This window comes from Elaeis guineensis, chromosome 11 (assembly GCF_000442705.2).
Source record: "Elaeis guineensis isolate ETL-2024a chromosome 11, EG11, whole genome shotgun sequence".
In the NCBI taxonomy this organism is placed as follows: domain Eukaryota; kingdom Viridiplantae; phylum Streptophyta; class Magnoliopsida; order Arecales; family Arecaceae; genus Elaeis; species Elaeis guineensis.
In genome coordinates, this window is record NC_026003.2 from 12,230,387 (window position 1) to 12,244,461 (window position 14,075).

At 35.1% G+C, this 14,075-nt stretch overlaps 1 protein-coding gene across 4 annotated transcripts; it reads left to right on the top strand.

Moving 5' to 3' along the window:
- Window positions 1-704: 704 nt before the first annotated feature.
- Window positions 705-10,300, top strand: LOC140852469 (uncharacterized). Of its 4 annotated transcripts, none has more exons than XM_073245628.1 (7): window positions 705-952; window positions 2,763-2,987; window positions 3,268-3,334; window positions 4,438-4,621; window positions 5,207-5,259; window positions 5,555-5,643; window positions 9,431-9,489. In XM_073245628.1, exons 1-7 carry the CDS (start codon window positions 943-945, stop codon window positions 9,472-9,474), a joined length of 672 nt encoding a protein of 223 aa, XP_073101729.1. In that variant the 5' UTR covers window positions 705-942; the 3' UTR covers window positions 9,475-9,489. The 4 variants fall into 4 exon arrangements, with proteins under 4 accessions (XP_073101729.1, XP_073101730.1, XP_073101731.1 ...); XM_073245629.1 differs by lacking the exon at window positions 9,431-9,489 and adding an exon at window positions 10,266-10,300 and having other exon boundaries at window positions 706-952; XM_073245630.1 differs by having other exon boundaries at window positions 708-948.
- The last annotated feature ends 3,775 nt before the right edge of the window (window positions 10,301-14,075 follow it).

Consider the following 14,075-nt stretch of genomic DNA (forward strand, 5'->3'; position numbering starts at 1 on the left):
CAGATTGTATCTTAATTCTGTAAATTCAGATTTAATTCAAAAAATGAAATGGGTCTAATTGTAGAATTTGATCTAATCCTATGAATCCTTTAAAATAGATTGGAATCAGACTGGATCTAAGTTGGATGGGTCGGATCAATCAACGCGACCCATTTGCACCCTCAATTAACTTTAGGGAAATTCTTTGTACACCGTATACAGTGTAGAAAAAATGCATGGCCCCATTTGATTAGGTCACATAGTCACTGCTTTTTAGTAAGCATTTAATGCCTGCAGTTCTACTTTTTTATTTGAAATTTTGAATGACAAAATTGTTCATCTCCTTTTGAAAAAATTATGATATCCTGTGTTGAAATTATGACTTTCTGCTATCATAATTTTTTCATAAAATATTATAATTTTTATAGAAGTATTTTTATTATTTAAAAATTTTATAAATTTTTTAATGATGAAAATATATTTTTTTTATAATATTCTGTAAAAAAATTATGATATCCTATGCAGAAAGTAATAATTTCAATACAGTATGTTATAATATCAGTACAGAATCCCATAATTTTTTTTAAAAAAAATATTTTTATAATTTAAAATTTTAAATAAAAAATAAAGTTATTGATATTAAATATGTATGAAAAAAATGATGATCATGGCTCAACAGATAGGACGGTGTATTTTCTTTGATCGTGCATACTGCATACGGTGTTCCAAGAATTTCTCCTTAGCTTTAAGCCGCTCGAAGGCCGCGGCGAACCCAGAAGGATCGGAAACAGTTATGTATTTCGTCCAAGTCCCCAACAAGTCTACATATTACATCCGAGTGGCTCCAGCTACCACAACAACTCGATCCTGCGGTATCCGTTCTTCTTTATAAACCCTTCCCATTAGCCGTTCTCCTTCGTCTTGTCGGTCTGAAGCAATCGATTCCCCCACCTCTGATCGGATATGATGGCAGGTTTCTCTCTCGTCTCCCCACTTTCTATTCCGGTTTTGATGAACTGGATTTCTATAGTTCGATTAAGGGATTTCCAAATTCTTCTCTATCAAATGACTGTGGAGGGAGATCGTATAAGAGTAATTCTGATCCGTTCGTACTTAAAACCTCAGATTTTTCCCAACCTTGGCTGCCCAAGCCAGGTTTCTATTGTTCGATCGCCTCTTCTTGATGGTAGTCGAATTCTTGGGCCCGATTTGTTGGTGGATTTAATAATAGAATTTCGGGATGAAACGGTTTCTATACTGTCAAAAGATTCGACAAATTTGTATTCGCTGGGTTCTTTGTTGAAATTGCTTTGCATGTGAACGATATGTAGGATGCTCTTCCTGAGTTTGGTGGTTTACATGCTTTTGATCAGTCAATCAAGTGATTGTTCTGTTGCTATGGTTCCTTGTGGAGTTTTAATTTGAGTAGTTATCTTAGGGGAAGTTTAGGGTGCGTTTGGTTACACTTTTTGATTTTTGATTTTTAAAAAGTACTTTTTATTTTTTTTGATTTTTACTATTGAGTAAAAGCAAAAAAGTAAAAAGTATGTTTGGTAACTACGTTGTTACAATGTTTGGGGACAGCAGGATGAAGAGCTCGATGAGGGAGAATGATTCGGGCTCTTTACTTTTTGGTTTGGCATTTTAGATGTGCAGAAGCAAAAAAAGCAAGTTTTGGAAAGCAAAAAAATTTTTACTTTGCATATAAAATAATTATTTTGATTTTTTTAATTTTTGCTTTTTGCTTTTCATGGTGTTACCAAACATTACTTTTTGATTTTTACTTTTTAAAAATCAAAAAGCAAAAAAAGTATTTTTTTTTAATGACTAACCAAACGCACCCTTAGTGTTCTTTTGCTCGTGAATGCTACTTTATCAGACCAACAATGACAGAGGTTATGGTTTTGAAGTGGAGTTTAAATTTGAGTTTTTGTCTTGTTGTAAATAGAGTACGATTGTTAGGATGGAAATTTCTGCTCCATTATGAGAATTAAGAGTTGGACTGAGCCATTTATCCCTAAGAAAGGAGTAAAATACTCCATGGCTTTTTAAATCTTGCAGTAATGGATGACCTAATTCAAATCACCAATGAGTGGAGTGCTAAACTCAATGTACTAGGTTTATATGATTTTCATTAATTTGTTGGTTGAAGGTCTAGATAAACTTTATTCAATCGTCATATAGCTTTCATTTCTGGAGGTAGCCTTAAGTTACTTCTATTTTGGGGGGGCAACGTTGGGTAGCTGGGTCTTAACTTTTAAATGGCAGATCTTTTGGAAGTATAATTTTTATTTCAAGCCCTTAGAGAAAGTCTTTGTAATATTTCTTGTAGGAAAGAAGTTAATTGGAAAAAAGGATGAACTAGGAGAGACAGAGATTTTGGCTGCTAAATTTTTAGACTCTATGTATGAAATTGTTGGAAATTAACAGATCCTTTCTTTCATCCTGGCAACCCACTTAATGATGTTTGATCATAGAGTAAGACACTGCCCGGTATGATGTTTTGTGACATTATTAACAGGCATAATGGTGGTGGAGTTGTTTTAGTGTTAATTGCAGGAGTCATTAGCCTTCTATATGTTAGTTCATCAAATTTATTTCTATTGCTGTCCTTACCATTATTGGCTTTGAAAGTTTTAATAGCAAAATCACTGTAATTATCAAAAAATGCGGCTGAAAAACTTAAATGTCCAATCCATCAGTAATAATGACTTATTTCATGTTATATGTTTGATTAAACTAACACAAGATATAGATCTAATAAAATTCCAAATTTCATGCAGCAAAATCAGGGAATTCTACTCAAAATGTATTTCTGGCACAGCATTGTCAACAGAATAGACAATCACACACCAGATTTCTCAGTAGCTCTTGTGCCCTTAGTATGCGCAGTGCACATCTCTTGCAGGGATGCAGATTAGCATGGCCTGACAAGTCAGCCATGTGGTTGCATACCTTGACAAAACACAGGATTGATCTTGGGAACCGAGCAAGTATCCATTGCAATGGTCTGTTCTAGACTCTCACTATTCAGGTTGACCTCAAGTGTGATGTTAAGTTCCCAACTTCAGAACAGTGTGCTTTAATGAACTATTTTGCATTTAGTTGTCTTTGAATATATGTTTAATTCATTTCATTTTTGTTATTATCATGGAGATTTTTTGTTGTGCAAGTCTCTGGCAGCACAATTTTTATTTATAAAGCATTTTTTGTTCGTCAGTGTTTGTTTTCTCTTTCTCATACTTGCCTTGATTTTGTTAATTTTTCTTTTAATAAATTTTCTTGCAGCTGCTCAATGTACTAGTGCTGTTTCATCCTTCGAGAAAGTCGACTTTCTCAAGCTTCAAAATGGAAGGTACATTCATTAGATCATTATGTCACATCCTGCAAGATGCCAACCGTACAACTGAAGCGTTTTAAGTCGAAATTTGTGACTGTTAGGAACACAGTCTTCATTTGCTTTAAGTTAGTCCTGTTGAATCAGACAATGACAATTTTTACTAGCAATGATCTGCAAACCGTTTGCTTATATATTTCCAGCAGAGACAAAAGGAGGATCTGGGCCCTGCAGGGTGGATGGGAGTAATTAACTTTATCTTTTATCCAATTGCTCTGAACTATGAAAAAGTGGTAACCCTGTGCCACATCAAGATGGTGTGAGCTAGGCAAGTAATAAAGTGCCATGGTATTGTAGATAAGTTAGTGCATTTTCCAAAAGATGGTTTCCAATTCAAAATATATATTTTCAAGGTGTCAGTGTTTCCTTGCTGTATAAGTACATTTATTTGTTACATGTATTGAAATTACATTGTCTCTAGATTGTTTTTTCCCCTGAATGTACTATATTGTTCTCTAGATTTTTACATCTTTTGATAAGTATTTAAAATGCTATGTTGGTTGAGTAACTTGAGTGTTGATAACTTGATAATAAACACTAGTATTAGATCTGAGATGATAAAATGGTTTCTTCTCAATTCAAATTCTTTATTCATGTAGCTGCATTGCATAAATGGTAGTATGTCTTGTAGAATTTTTTCCCCTTCTGAAAATGTTTTATTTAACCAAGAAATCCACACAATATGTAAAGAAAGTGGTCAGCGTATAGGAGAGTTAGCATGATCGATTTACTTGACTCAGGTTTGACAGGAAACATCTTAGGCATCTTAGAGTAAATTTTAGCTCTTCACTTTCTTCCTTTTTCTCCTCTAAGAAATATTGTGAAGTAAGATCCCCTTGTAACTAACTTCTTTTACTTCCTAAGCAAGCAACAAGACTGACACTGTGACTTTCATGCAAAAGATACATGATGCAGCTGCAGATAGTTTATTCTTTCTGCCATACATAAGTTGCATTGTCTACTAGCAAGTTGATTAGAGAGATGTCAATTTCTGTCTTTGTTAAATTTCATCTCTGGCCTTCAGTTTGCTAAGATGATCTTTTTATTATTCTTTTTTACAGTGATATTCGAGGTGTTGCTGTTGCTGGTGTCAAGGGGGAACCTGTAAATCTTACTGAACCTGTCACAAAAGCAATAGCTGCTTCTTTTGCTGCATGGTTATTGGAAAAAAAGAAACCAGCTGAATCAAAACGCCTAAGAATCTCTGTTGGTCATGATTCGCGAATATCTGCTCAGAAATTACAGGTTATTGGCCGATTTTTTCTTACTTGGCTTTTGGGCCTGCTTCAGTTCTAGCAGATAATATCAGCTTGAATATTTAGGTTTAAAAGATTTATTCCTTAAGATACAAAAATTACAATTAGTCTAAGACATGCAAGCCATCCATATACACCTTATGTTTCATGCAAATATACAGTGACTTAATTCACTGGCTATTTTGAAGAAGCATTGCGAATTGTTCATAGAGTGCTCAGTTAAATCTGTGTTTCTTCCTTTTTTGTCCTGCTATTTGTCTTTCTCAACTCCTTTTCTTTTGGGTTAGTTTATGCCTACATTCCATTTCTTAGAGACAGTTTAGTCATGGGAAATTCCCGGAGTTCGTATGCTGCATATATGTTTCTTCCCAATTTTGTTTATACTTTATACAGTATTAAATATAAAGATTAAGAAAAGATTTTTTTGTGATGCAAAACTCGCTTATGTAGGCATATTCAACTGTTCAATGTATTTAACATTAAGAAACTAATAGTGTTTTAAGCATAATTTAATCTACTCAATCTTCTTGTGACATAATTGTTTGATTACTGAAGTTTAATTGTCAACTTCCAGGATGCAGTTTCTCATGGAATTGCTAGTACTGGAGTGGATGTTATTCAGTATGGGTGAGTTGAAATACTATCTTACTTCTCCATTATTTATTATTCTTTAGATGCCTACTTTTAGCCATCATAGGATAAAAATATTCATCATCAACTGGTGCTTCTGTTCTGTCTGCATTCCTAAAGGGCAAAGTAAGTTCTGGCATCATCAAGTATGATTCTAAGGAAAATGTGTGATCTATTACTTGATCTGTCACTTAAAAAGCATGAATGTCTTCTCACTTGATACTTCAAAATATATAATGGAGAATAGAGATGAGACGCAGGCCATACTGATGTCTGTCAATTCTTCATGCAGATTGGCATCTACACCAGCAATGTTCAACAGTACACTTACTGAAGATGAGAATTTCCTTTGTCCAGTTGATGGGTCCATAATGATAACAGGTATGTTCTAATGTTTTTTTAAAAGAAAACCCTAAGCAATGTAAAGTCACCATTTGATATTATGTAATTATTGCATAACTGACATGAATAAAACCTTTTTATTTTCTGTTATTCAAGCTCATTGTGATTTGTGAATCTAGCTATTGCAGCAGTATGGCAGAAAAAAAGTGGTATAACAATGTCGGGCCCTTGAAAATCATGGAAAAATCAGAACAATGTTGGAGTTTATTTAGTTACTTTTTCCCCTTGAGGATCATGAAACAGAAAATGCCCAATAAAGAAAAATATGGAGAATAATAGAGAATTTGTTAAGATCCTGAAATATTCTTATTTTTGTCAAATGGCTTTAGGATTAAAGGAGAAATTCATGTACTTAAGATGACCTTTTCTTTTTTTTTTGTTGGGCGGGGGCCGGGGGGGGGGGTTGATTCAATGTAGTGTTAGTTTTATGTGAATCATACTTTCTTAATTGCTCATAGATTTTGGATGGTTGCTATGCAGCTTCATTCATGCCTTTTTGGTTGGGAATATTGTTACAACCTATATAGTACCTGATGGTACTGTAGCATGGGTCTATAGCACAGGTACTGTAGCTACAGTATCCGAATAAAATATTTTTTTCCTTTTTTTTAGGCTTTAGTTACTTGGGAATAAGATATTTATCTTCTTTTTTTTAGGCTTTAGTTACTTGGGAATAAGATATTTATGTCGTTTTTTTTAGGCTTTAGTTACTTGGGAGTTAAGCTACTTGGGCCCTAAGCTAACTTAGATATCAAATAATTAGGCTATAATAAGGGGAGTCATCTTTTAAGGGGGGAATCTTGAGTTGTAATTTCTTATTTTTCTATATTAAATATCAGCAATAGCATAACTTTCCTTTCTATTTCACTGTTATGGGAGGCACTTCTCTCCCTCGAAGCGGAGAAGCCGTTGTTAGGAGTGGAATATCTTAATAAATTGGTTCTATTGTCGGGATACTAACTGCGATGATCTTTATCGATGAACGTACAATCGAATCCTTTATGATGATCGAGGATTCGACGGAAGCAACTTGTCATGGTGGTCAATCCTCGGAGCAGGCGTCGCTCAAGATGTTTCGAGTTTTTATGGCGAGCCAAGCCAACCAGGTGAAAGCGATACAAACCCTGATGGAGCCCATACACCGTGTCGAAGAGACCCTTCGCAAGGAAAAATTTTCAGTCGAAGAAGAGGAGAGCGTCTATCAACACACTCCAGTGCTCCCATATAAGACATGGTGCTGGATTTCCTTAATCCTCTCATCTCAATCTGAAACAGGATTAGTAGGGTCCAACGAGTTGAGGATACCATATCCTCTCCAGTGTTTACTGGAGGGGAGGTGAACTCCTCACAAGTGCTCGGCCCCCATATGGGGAGAGGAACCGCTATGGTGGTACCTCAAATAACCTGCCACCCTAATTTGTCCATTAAGGTTGTTGGAGAGGTTCACTCATATCATCATACTATCAGACAGTAGGCAGCTCATCAGTTTACAACCGACCACCTTCAAGGAGGCCCCCAATCATACTTTTGAGATCAATCAATATTCGGATCAGCACCAATCTGTACTGCATCAACCCTGCAACTATGTTTCTGTGCTGCTTATGACTTTTGGGACTTATACCGCCTCTTGTACTATACCTTTGGGGTCTACTATTTTTCTCTATGGGGATGGCCAGTCGGGTATAGATCTTGAACAGGAAGGGGCTAATTTCGTCCAAGATTTACCTCCGATGCATAACCTAATATTCCAACCCACCATAGACTTGAAAGGATTCCACCTGAAGAGTTGCAGCACTACAATCCTGTCGGACGTTTAAGACAGCATGCAGGACGAAATTTTTGTGGCTTTTACCACCCTCCTTATAGCCAGCCATGGTAGCAACAGGAGCCACTGGCGGACCAACAATGTGGTGGCCTACAAGGGAGAGCTGCGCATATGGATTTTCCAAAATTCAGTGGCGGCGATCCTACCAATTAGTTGTTCCAAGCAAGGCAATATTTTGAGGCCATGGTGGTAGAAAATGCAAACAAAGTTTCCTTGGCGGCTTTCCACCTTGATGATAATGCTGCTCAATGGTACAAATGATATCTCATCCGAGTGGGGCAACCATCCTGGGTGGAATTTTCTCATGGTATCATGTCTAGGTTCAATCCCAAAAGTGTGATTGGGGCCTCGTTGAAGGCGGTTAGTTGTAGATTGGCGAGCTCCTTGCTGTCTGATAGCATGATGATGTGAGTGGATAATATCCTACACCAATCTCAAAGTGACAGTTAAAAAAAAAAAAGGACAGCACATGCTGTGCATGTGTTGCATGAAGGAATTGGACTCCCAACAGGAGTCCTCTTTTGAGTGGTCTTCCAACGGAAAAGGAAGCCAGGGAGGGCTCGGAATCCTCCCTTGGCCCTCTTTAAAAAGGAAGCCAAGCCTTCCTTTTTAACCCCACCGCTCTAGCCGCCGTTCATTATTGGAAAAGAGCCCAAATTTCTTCTTTCCTGTTTTTGAGATTTTCATGGAGTTCACTGGAATCACAAGCCATAGCTCTTCGAAAAAAGGGTAAGATCTCTTTCTTTCTCCTCTTCTTCCTCAATCCGTGGGCATTGGGACTCCGATTGGTAATCGTCGGATTTTGTTGAAATAGGGGATCGATCAAATCCCCTGTTTTTTTTTTTATTTTTCGCTTGCTTTTCTCGATTTTTTCTCGATGACGGTCGTCACCACTGACCGTCGATCGATAATCCCCCATCCACATTGCTTCGGCTTGCATCCCCGGCCACCGCCATCTTGGGGGAAGCTCCTTTGTTTCAAGATTAAAGGGGAACGATAGATTCCCTGTTCTGCCCAAAACGAAGTAAGAAGAAGAACGAGGAAGAAAGAGAAAAGGAAAAAAAAGAAAAAGAAGAAAAAGGGATAAAAGAAAAAAGGAAAAAAAGGGAAAAGAAAAGAAAGAAAAAGGATTGTTCTCTCTTCCATCTCTCCTTTCTTCCCTCTTTTTCTCTCTAGTTTTCTCTCTCCACTTCTCTCTACTTTCTCTAAAATTTTCTTTAGATTGTTTATTTCTTTCATGGATTTCTCTCTCTAGAAATTTCTCTGGGATTGATCTAGTAAAGAATTTTATGTTGATGAGTTTGATTCTGATGGAGTTCTGATCCGTGATCGTCGGGCAGCATGCCGGCACCCACCCTAACCAAATGGGATTCTGTTAGATTTGTTTTTCTATAATTCCCATTGAACCATATGTACACTAGTTTAGTTGTAATTTGAATTATCTTTCTCAAACCGATTGAGATGCCGGGCAATGTTGTCTAATCATCCTGATTATTTCTTGTTAATTTCTCTCCTTTGACTTTTTTTGTCCACTTGATTTATGAACCCAATTATGGATTCCCAACCTCGTAGTTGAATCCGAGTTGACCCGATAGATAGACTCCGAACTACTTTGTCGATTCAACAGCATATATGTACCATCCAAGTTTTTGTTGAACATCATAAAATCCGATCTTTATTGATCTCTATTGAATCCTTGCATTTTTGATGATTTTGATTAGATGAAGTTACTTTATCGAATTGACCCATGATCACTGAATGACTTATTGACCTGCACCTCGATTCTTGTTGAGCACTATTGATTTAATCATTCTCGATCTCTGTTGAATCACCCATATCCTAATTAGATCTTGACCAAAAGAAATTAGATGATTGGACCAATTTAAACTGTTGAATATGGTATTCGTATCCTTTCTAATTATTGGACTTAATTCTGTATAGGGTTGTGGATGTTTAGTAATGGGATACCGCGATATGAACTGTGAATCAAAGAGTTTGGAAGAAAAATTTTAAAAATATGTGGATTTGTTGGAATGCGCATGAGGTAAATAATGCTTCATTTTTTCTAGATTTATCGATAAATTATAATATGTTTCTCTGACATTAATTGTGAAATGATGCATGAATTTGATAATGATATTTTGTTATTGAAATATCTTATTTTGAAATGTTATGATGAAGCATGATTTAATGCATTGGTTTTGTTATGCATTATATTGATTGATTTCGATACTACATGATTATGTGTTTTTCTGTCGAACTAGAATAAGAAATATGATTTATGAAGAATTTTGGTTCAAGAATGATATGAATTGACAACTTATGTAAAGGACCCCGTTAATGGGGGCAAATATGTTGGCAATTGATTTGTCTTGAAGATTTATATCGTCAGGAGACCAGCGACAGACCGCCAACAGACCAGCGGTTTCGAAGGATTTTACTGCCAGATGATTCGCAGCTCACCGCAAGATGATACGCGGTGTTATGACCCTGCCATAGAAAAAATATAGTCATAGCTCATAATTGATGAAAAGAACTTGAGAATGAAAGAAATTGAATTCTTAAAAGAAACTCGAATTTTTGAAAAAAAATAAAATCCGGCATGGACTATATTGTGATTATGTTGCATAATTGAAACTGATTTTAAAGTAATGAACTCTATATATTTATTTTCTATAAATGACTATTTACTTTATTGTTTGATTTAATCTAGCTGAAGTAATCATTGCTTATTGAGCTGTTTCGCTCATTATCTCCTATTTTACTATTTTTACAGATCTTGAGAAATTAAGATGATACGAGATATATGCGGAAGAGTGACTAGAAGCAAAATCTTGATACTTTTATTTTAGATTGAAAGTCTTATTGAATTTGATGCAAGATTTATTGAATATTGTTGAATTTATTGAGACATTAAAGTTAAAATTTAGATTGTTAAGTTTTGGATTTAAATTATTGACTAATTATTCCGCTGTTGTTTTATGATAGCATGATAAGATGCCTTGCATGCTCGTGAGGAGAGTTTTTTATGAGTATGCGGCGGTTGCCATGATCTCCGGCTCACGATCTCGGGTCGGAGGCGTGACAATTAATATGGTATCAGAGCATAAGTAGATAAGTTATAACACAGAATCAGACATAGGACGAGTATAAGTGGGTAGACACTAGAGACATTGTGGTATAGATCTTTGATGATTGTAGTGTGACGTATCTTTATGATTTTAGTTAAATATTATGATTATGTATGAAAGATCATAAGGGATTATGACACGAGTTTGATTTATGATTGGTAATTTATGGATCATGTTATGATTTGTCAGATGGATCATATTATGATTAATCAGATTTTGATCTAAAATAATGATGAGAGGGTTGATTATAAAATTTTATTGTGCATTGAGAATATTAATGTGATCATCGTTTGTTTAAATGAATTGCAAGTTCAAATTTGATATGGAAAAATACTGAGATGTTGCTCTAGACTTTGAAGTTAATTATTTAGTAGCAAGATAAAGATTCATTGATAAAATATTATTTTTGGTTGAAGATCTTTTATGATATTTGATTGAAATATTCTTTGAGGTTTATAATGGAATGTGGATCATATTTGAAGCTTATATGTAGAAACAATAATACAGTTTGGGATATTGCAAAGAAGTTTATTTCTTATTGAAGAAAATTAATTATGGATAGTTGAATGCTCATTTTGGTTGAATCTTTGATTACCATCTTTGGATCCAAATGATAGATATTGCTTATGTCTATTGAAGATTATATGATATATATATGAGACTTCAATTCAAGGATTACATATCCAAGTTGATCGAGAGATTTTCTGCTATTGTTGTTGAGGTTGCATGAGAGATCTTTGATTGCTATATTTAGATCAAGATAAAAGATTCTATTTATATCTATTCGAGATTTTGGGATACCTATGAAATTGCAATTCAAAATTTTTGGGTTTAGGAATTGATCCGGAGTTCTTTGATATTGTTGTTGAGATCCTCGACAAAATCTGGCATTATATGGAGATTTGATTTTAAGAAACTTGCATGATTGTTATGGAAAGTATTTTGATAGATGTCCAAGATCTCAATAGAAGAAATTTTAGAAAAGATGATTGTATCAGTTCTACCTATATATTTTGATTTAAGTGCTAACTTGGCGAAGCATCAGAAGATTTTCTTATTGATTTTATTTACAAGATTTTGATTTGGAATTGTCTCATTGAATTAATACAAGAATTAAGATCCGATTCATATTGAATTATAGTAAATTTATATGATGGTTTTGAATGTCAATTGACTTAAAGACTAATTTAGATAGATGTGCTCGATGCATATCGGGGACGAGACTTAAAAAGTTTCTTTTGACCTACTTGAAAGATAAATTTTGGATCTTTTCAATACAAAGTAATATTTTGTTAAAAGTTATTGCATCCGATGAAATTTTAATCGTGTAGATCAGAGTGCGCAGTGGAAGCATGGTGATCTGGATTATTTTGAGCTAGTCAACAATATTTTTCCTTCAAGTTAAGACTTTATGATAAAAGATATGATTTATATCTCTTATAGAGAAAGTTCATCACTAATGGAAAGGACAATATTTTGATTCTGGATAATTTGATGTCACTATATGATTTACCATAAGTAGCTCTCCTATCTACTATGCTTAAAAAAAAAATAGCATCTTGAGTTTTAGATAAGTGGACCATCGATTTTGATCTTAGAATTGGAATATTTAGCGATAGCGTTCATCTATTGAGAGTATAGCAAGTTTGTTTATGATCTTATGATAGATCGATTAAATCATTAGTAATTGATATTTTGGCAAGAAAACTGATATTACTATTTGAAATTAAGATGTTAATTTCGATTATGAGAAATGAATGGTTCTGATTCCTATTAACTCTTGAGGAATTATCTTTTCTTTATGAAATATCAAGAATTAGAATATTGAAAAGATGAGATTTGGACTATGAAACCCTATCTTTTTGAGGTAAAGTAAGAAAAATTTTGAAGACAATTTCTTTTTAGGGGAGAAGAATGTAATACCCTGCACCAACCTCAAAGCGATAGCAAAAAAAAGGACAGCACATGCTGCATGAAGGAATTGGACTCCCATAAGTGGGAGTCCTCTTTCGAGTGGTCTTCTGATAGAGAAGGAAGCCGGGGAGGGCTCGGACTCCTCCCCGACCCTCTTTAAAAAGGAAGCCAAGCCTTTGGAACCCCATCACTCTGGCCGCTGTTCATCGTCGGAAAAGAGCCCAATTCCTTCTTTCCTATTTTTGAGATTTTCTTGGAGTTCATCGGAATCACAGGCCATAGCTCATCGGAAAAAGGGTAAGATCTCTCTCTATCTTTCTCCTCTTCTTCGTCAATCTGTGGGCGTTGGGACCCTGGCCGGCAATCGCTGGATTTTGTTGAAATAGGGGCTTAATTAAATCCCCTATTTTTTTGATTTCCCGCTTGCTTTCTGATTTTTTCCCGACGACGGTCATCATCTCTGATCGCTGATCGATTCCCCATCACATTGCTTCGGCCTGCATCCCCGCCACCGCCATCTTGTGGGAGAAGCTCCCCTGTTTCAAGATTAAAGGGAACGATAGGTTCCTATTCTACCCAAACGAAGGAAGAAGAACGAGGAAAGAAGAAAAAAAAAGAAAAAAAAAGAAAAAGAAAAAAGAGAAAAAAGGAAAAAAAGGAAAAAGAAAAAAAAGAAAAAGGATTTTTCTCTCTTTCCTCTCTCTCTCCTCTTTCCTTTTCTCTCTTAGTTTTCTCTCTCCACTTTCTCTCTTTACTTTCTAATTTTTTTCTCTAGATTGTTTATTTCTTTCATGGATTTCTCTCTTTAAAAGTTTATCTCTGAGATTGATCTAGTAAAAAATTTTATGTCGATGAGTTTGATTCTGATGAAGGGGTTTTGATCCATGATCGTCGGCATATGCTGGCACCCACCCTGATCAAATGGGATTCTGTTAGATTTGTTTTTCTATAATTCTCATTGAACCATATGTACACTAGTTCAGTTGTAATTTGATAAAATTATCTTTCTCAAACCGACTGAGATGTCGGGCAATGTTGCCTAATCATCCTGATTATTTCTCGTTAATTTCTCTCCTTTGACTTTCTCTGTCCACCTGATTTATGAATTCATTATGGATTTCGAACCTTATAGTTGAATCCAAGTTGACCGATAGATAACTCTGACCACTTTGTCAATTCAACAGCATATATGTACCATCTAAGTTTTCATTGAACATCGTAAAATCCGATTTTTATTGATCTCTATTGAATCCTTGCATATTTGATGATTTTGATTAGATGAAGTTACTTGATCGAATTGATCTGTAATCGTCGAACGGCATTTTGACGTTCACCTTAGTTCTTGTTAAGCATTATTGATTTAATCATTTCAATCTCTGTTGAATCACCCATATCCTAAGGGATCTTGACCAAAAGAAATTAGATGATTGGATCAATTTAAACCGTTGAATATGGTATTCATATCCTTTTTAATTATTGGACTTAATCCTGTATAGGGTTGTGGATGTTTAGTAATGGGATACTGCGATATGAACTATGAA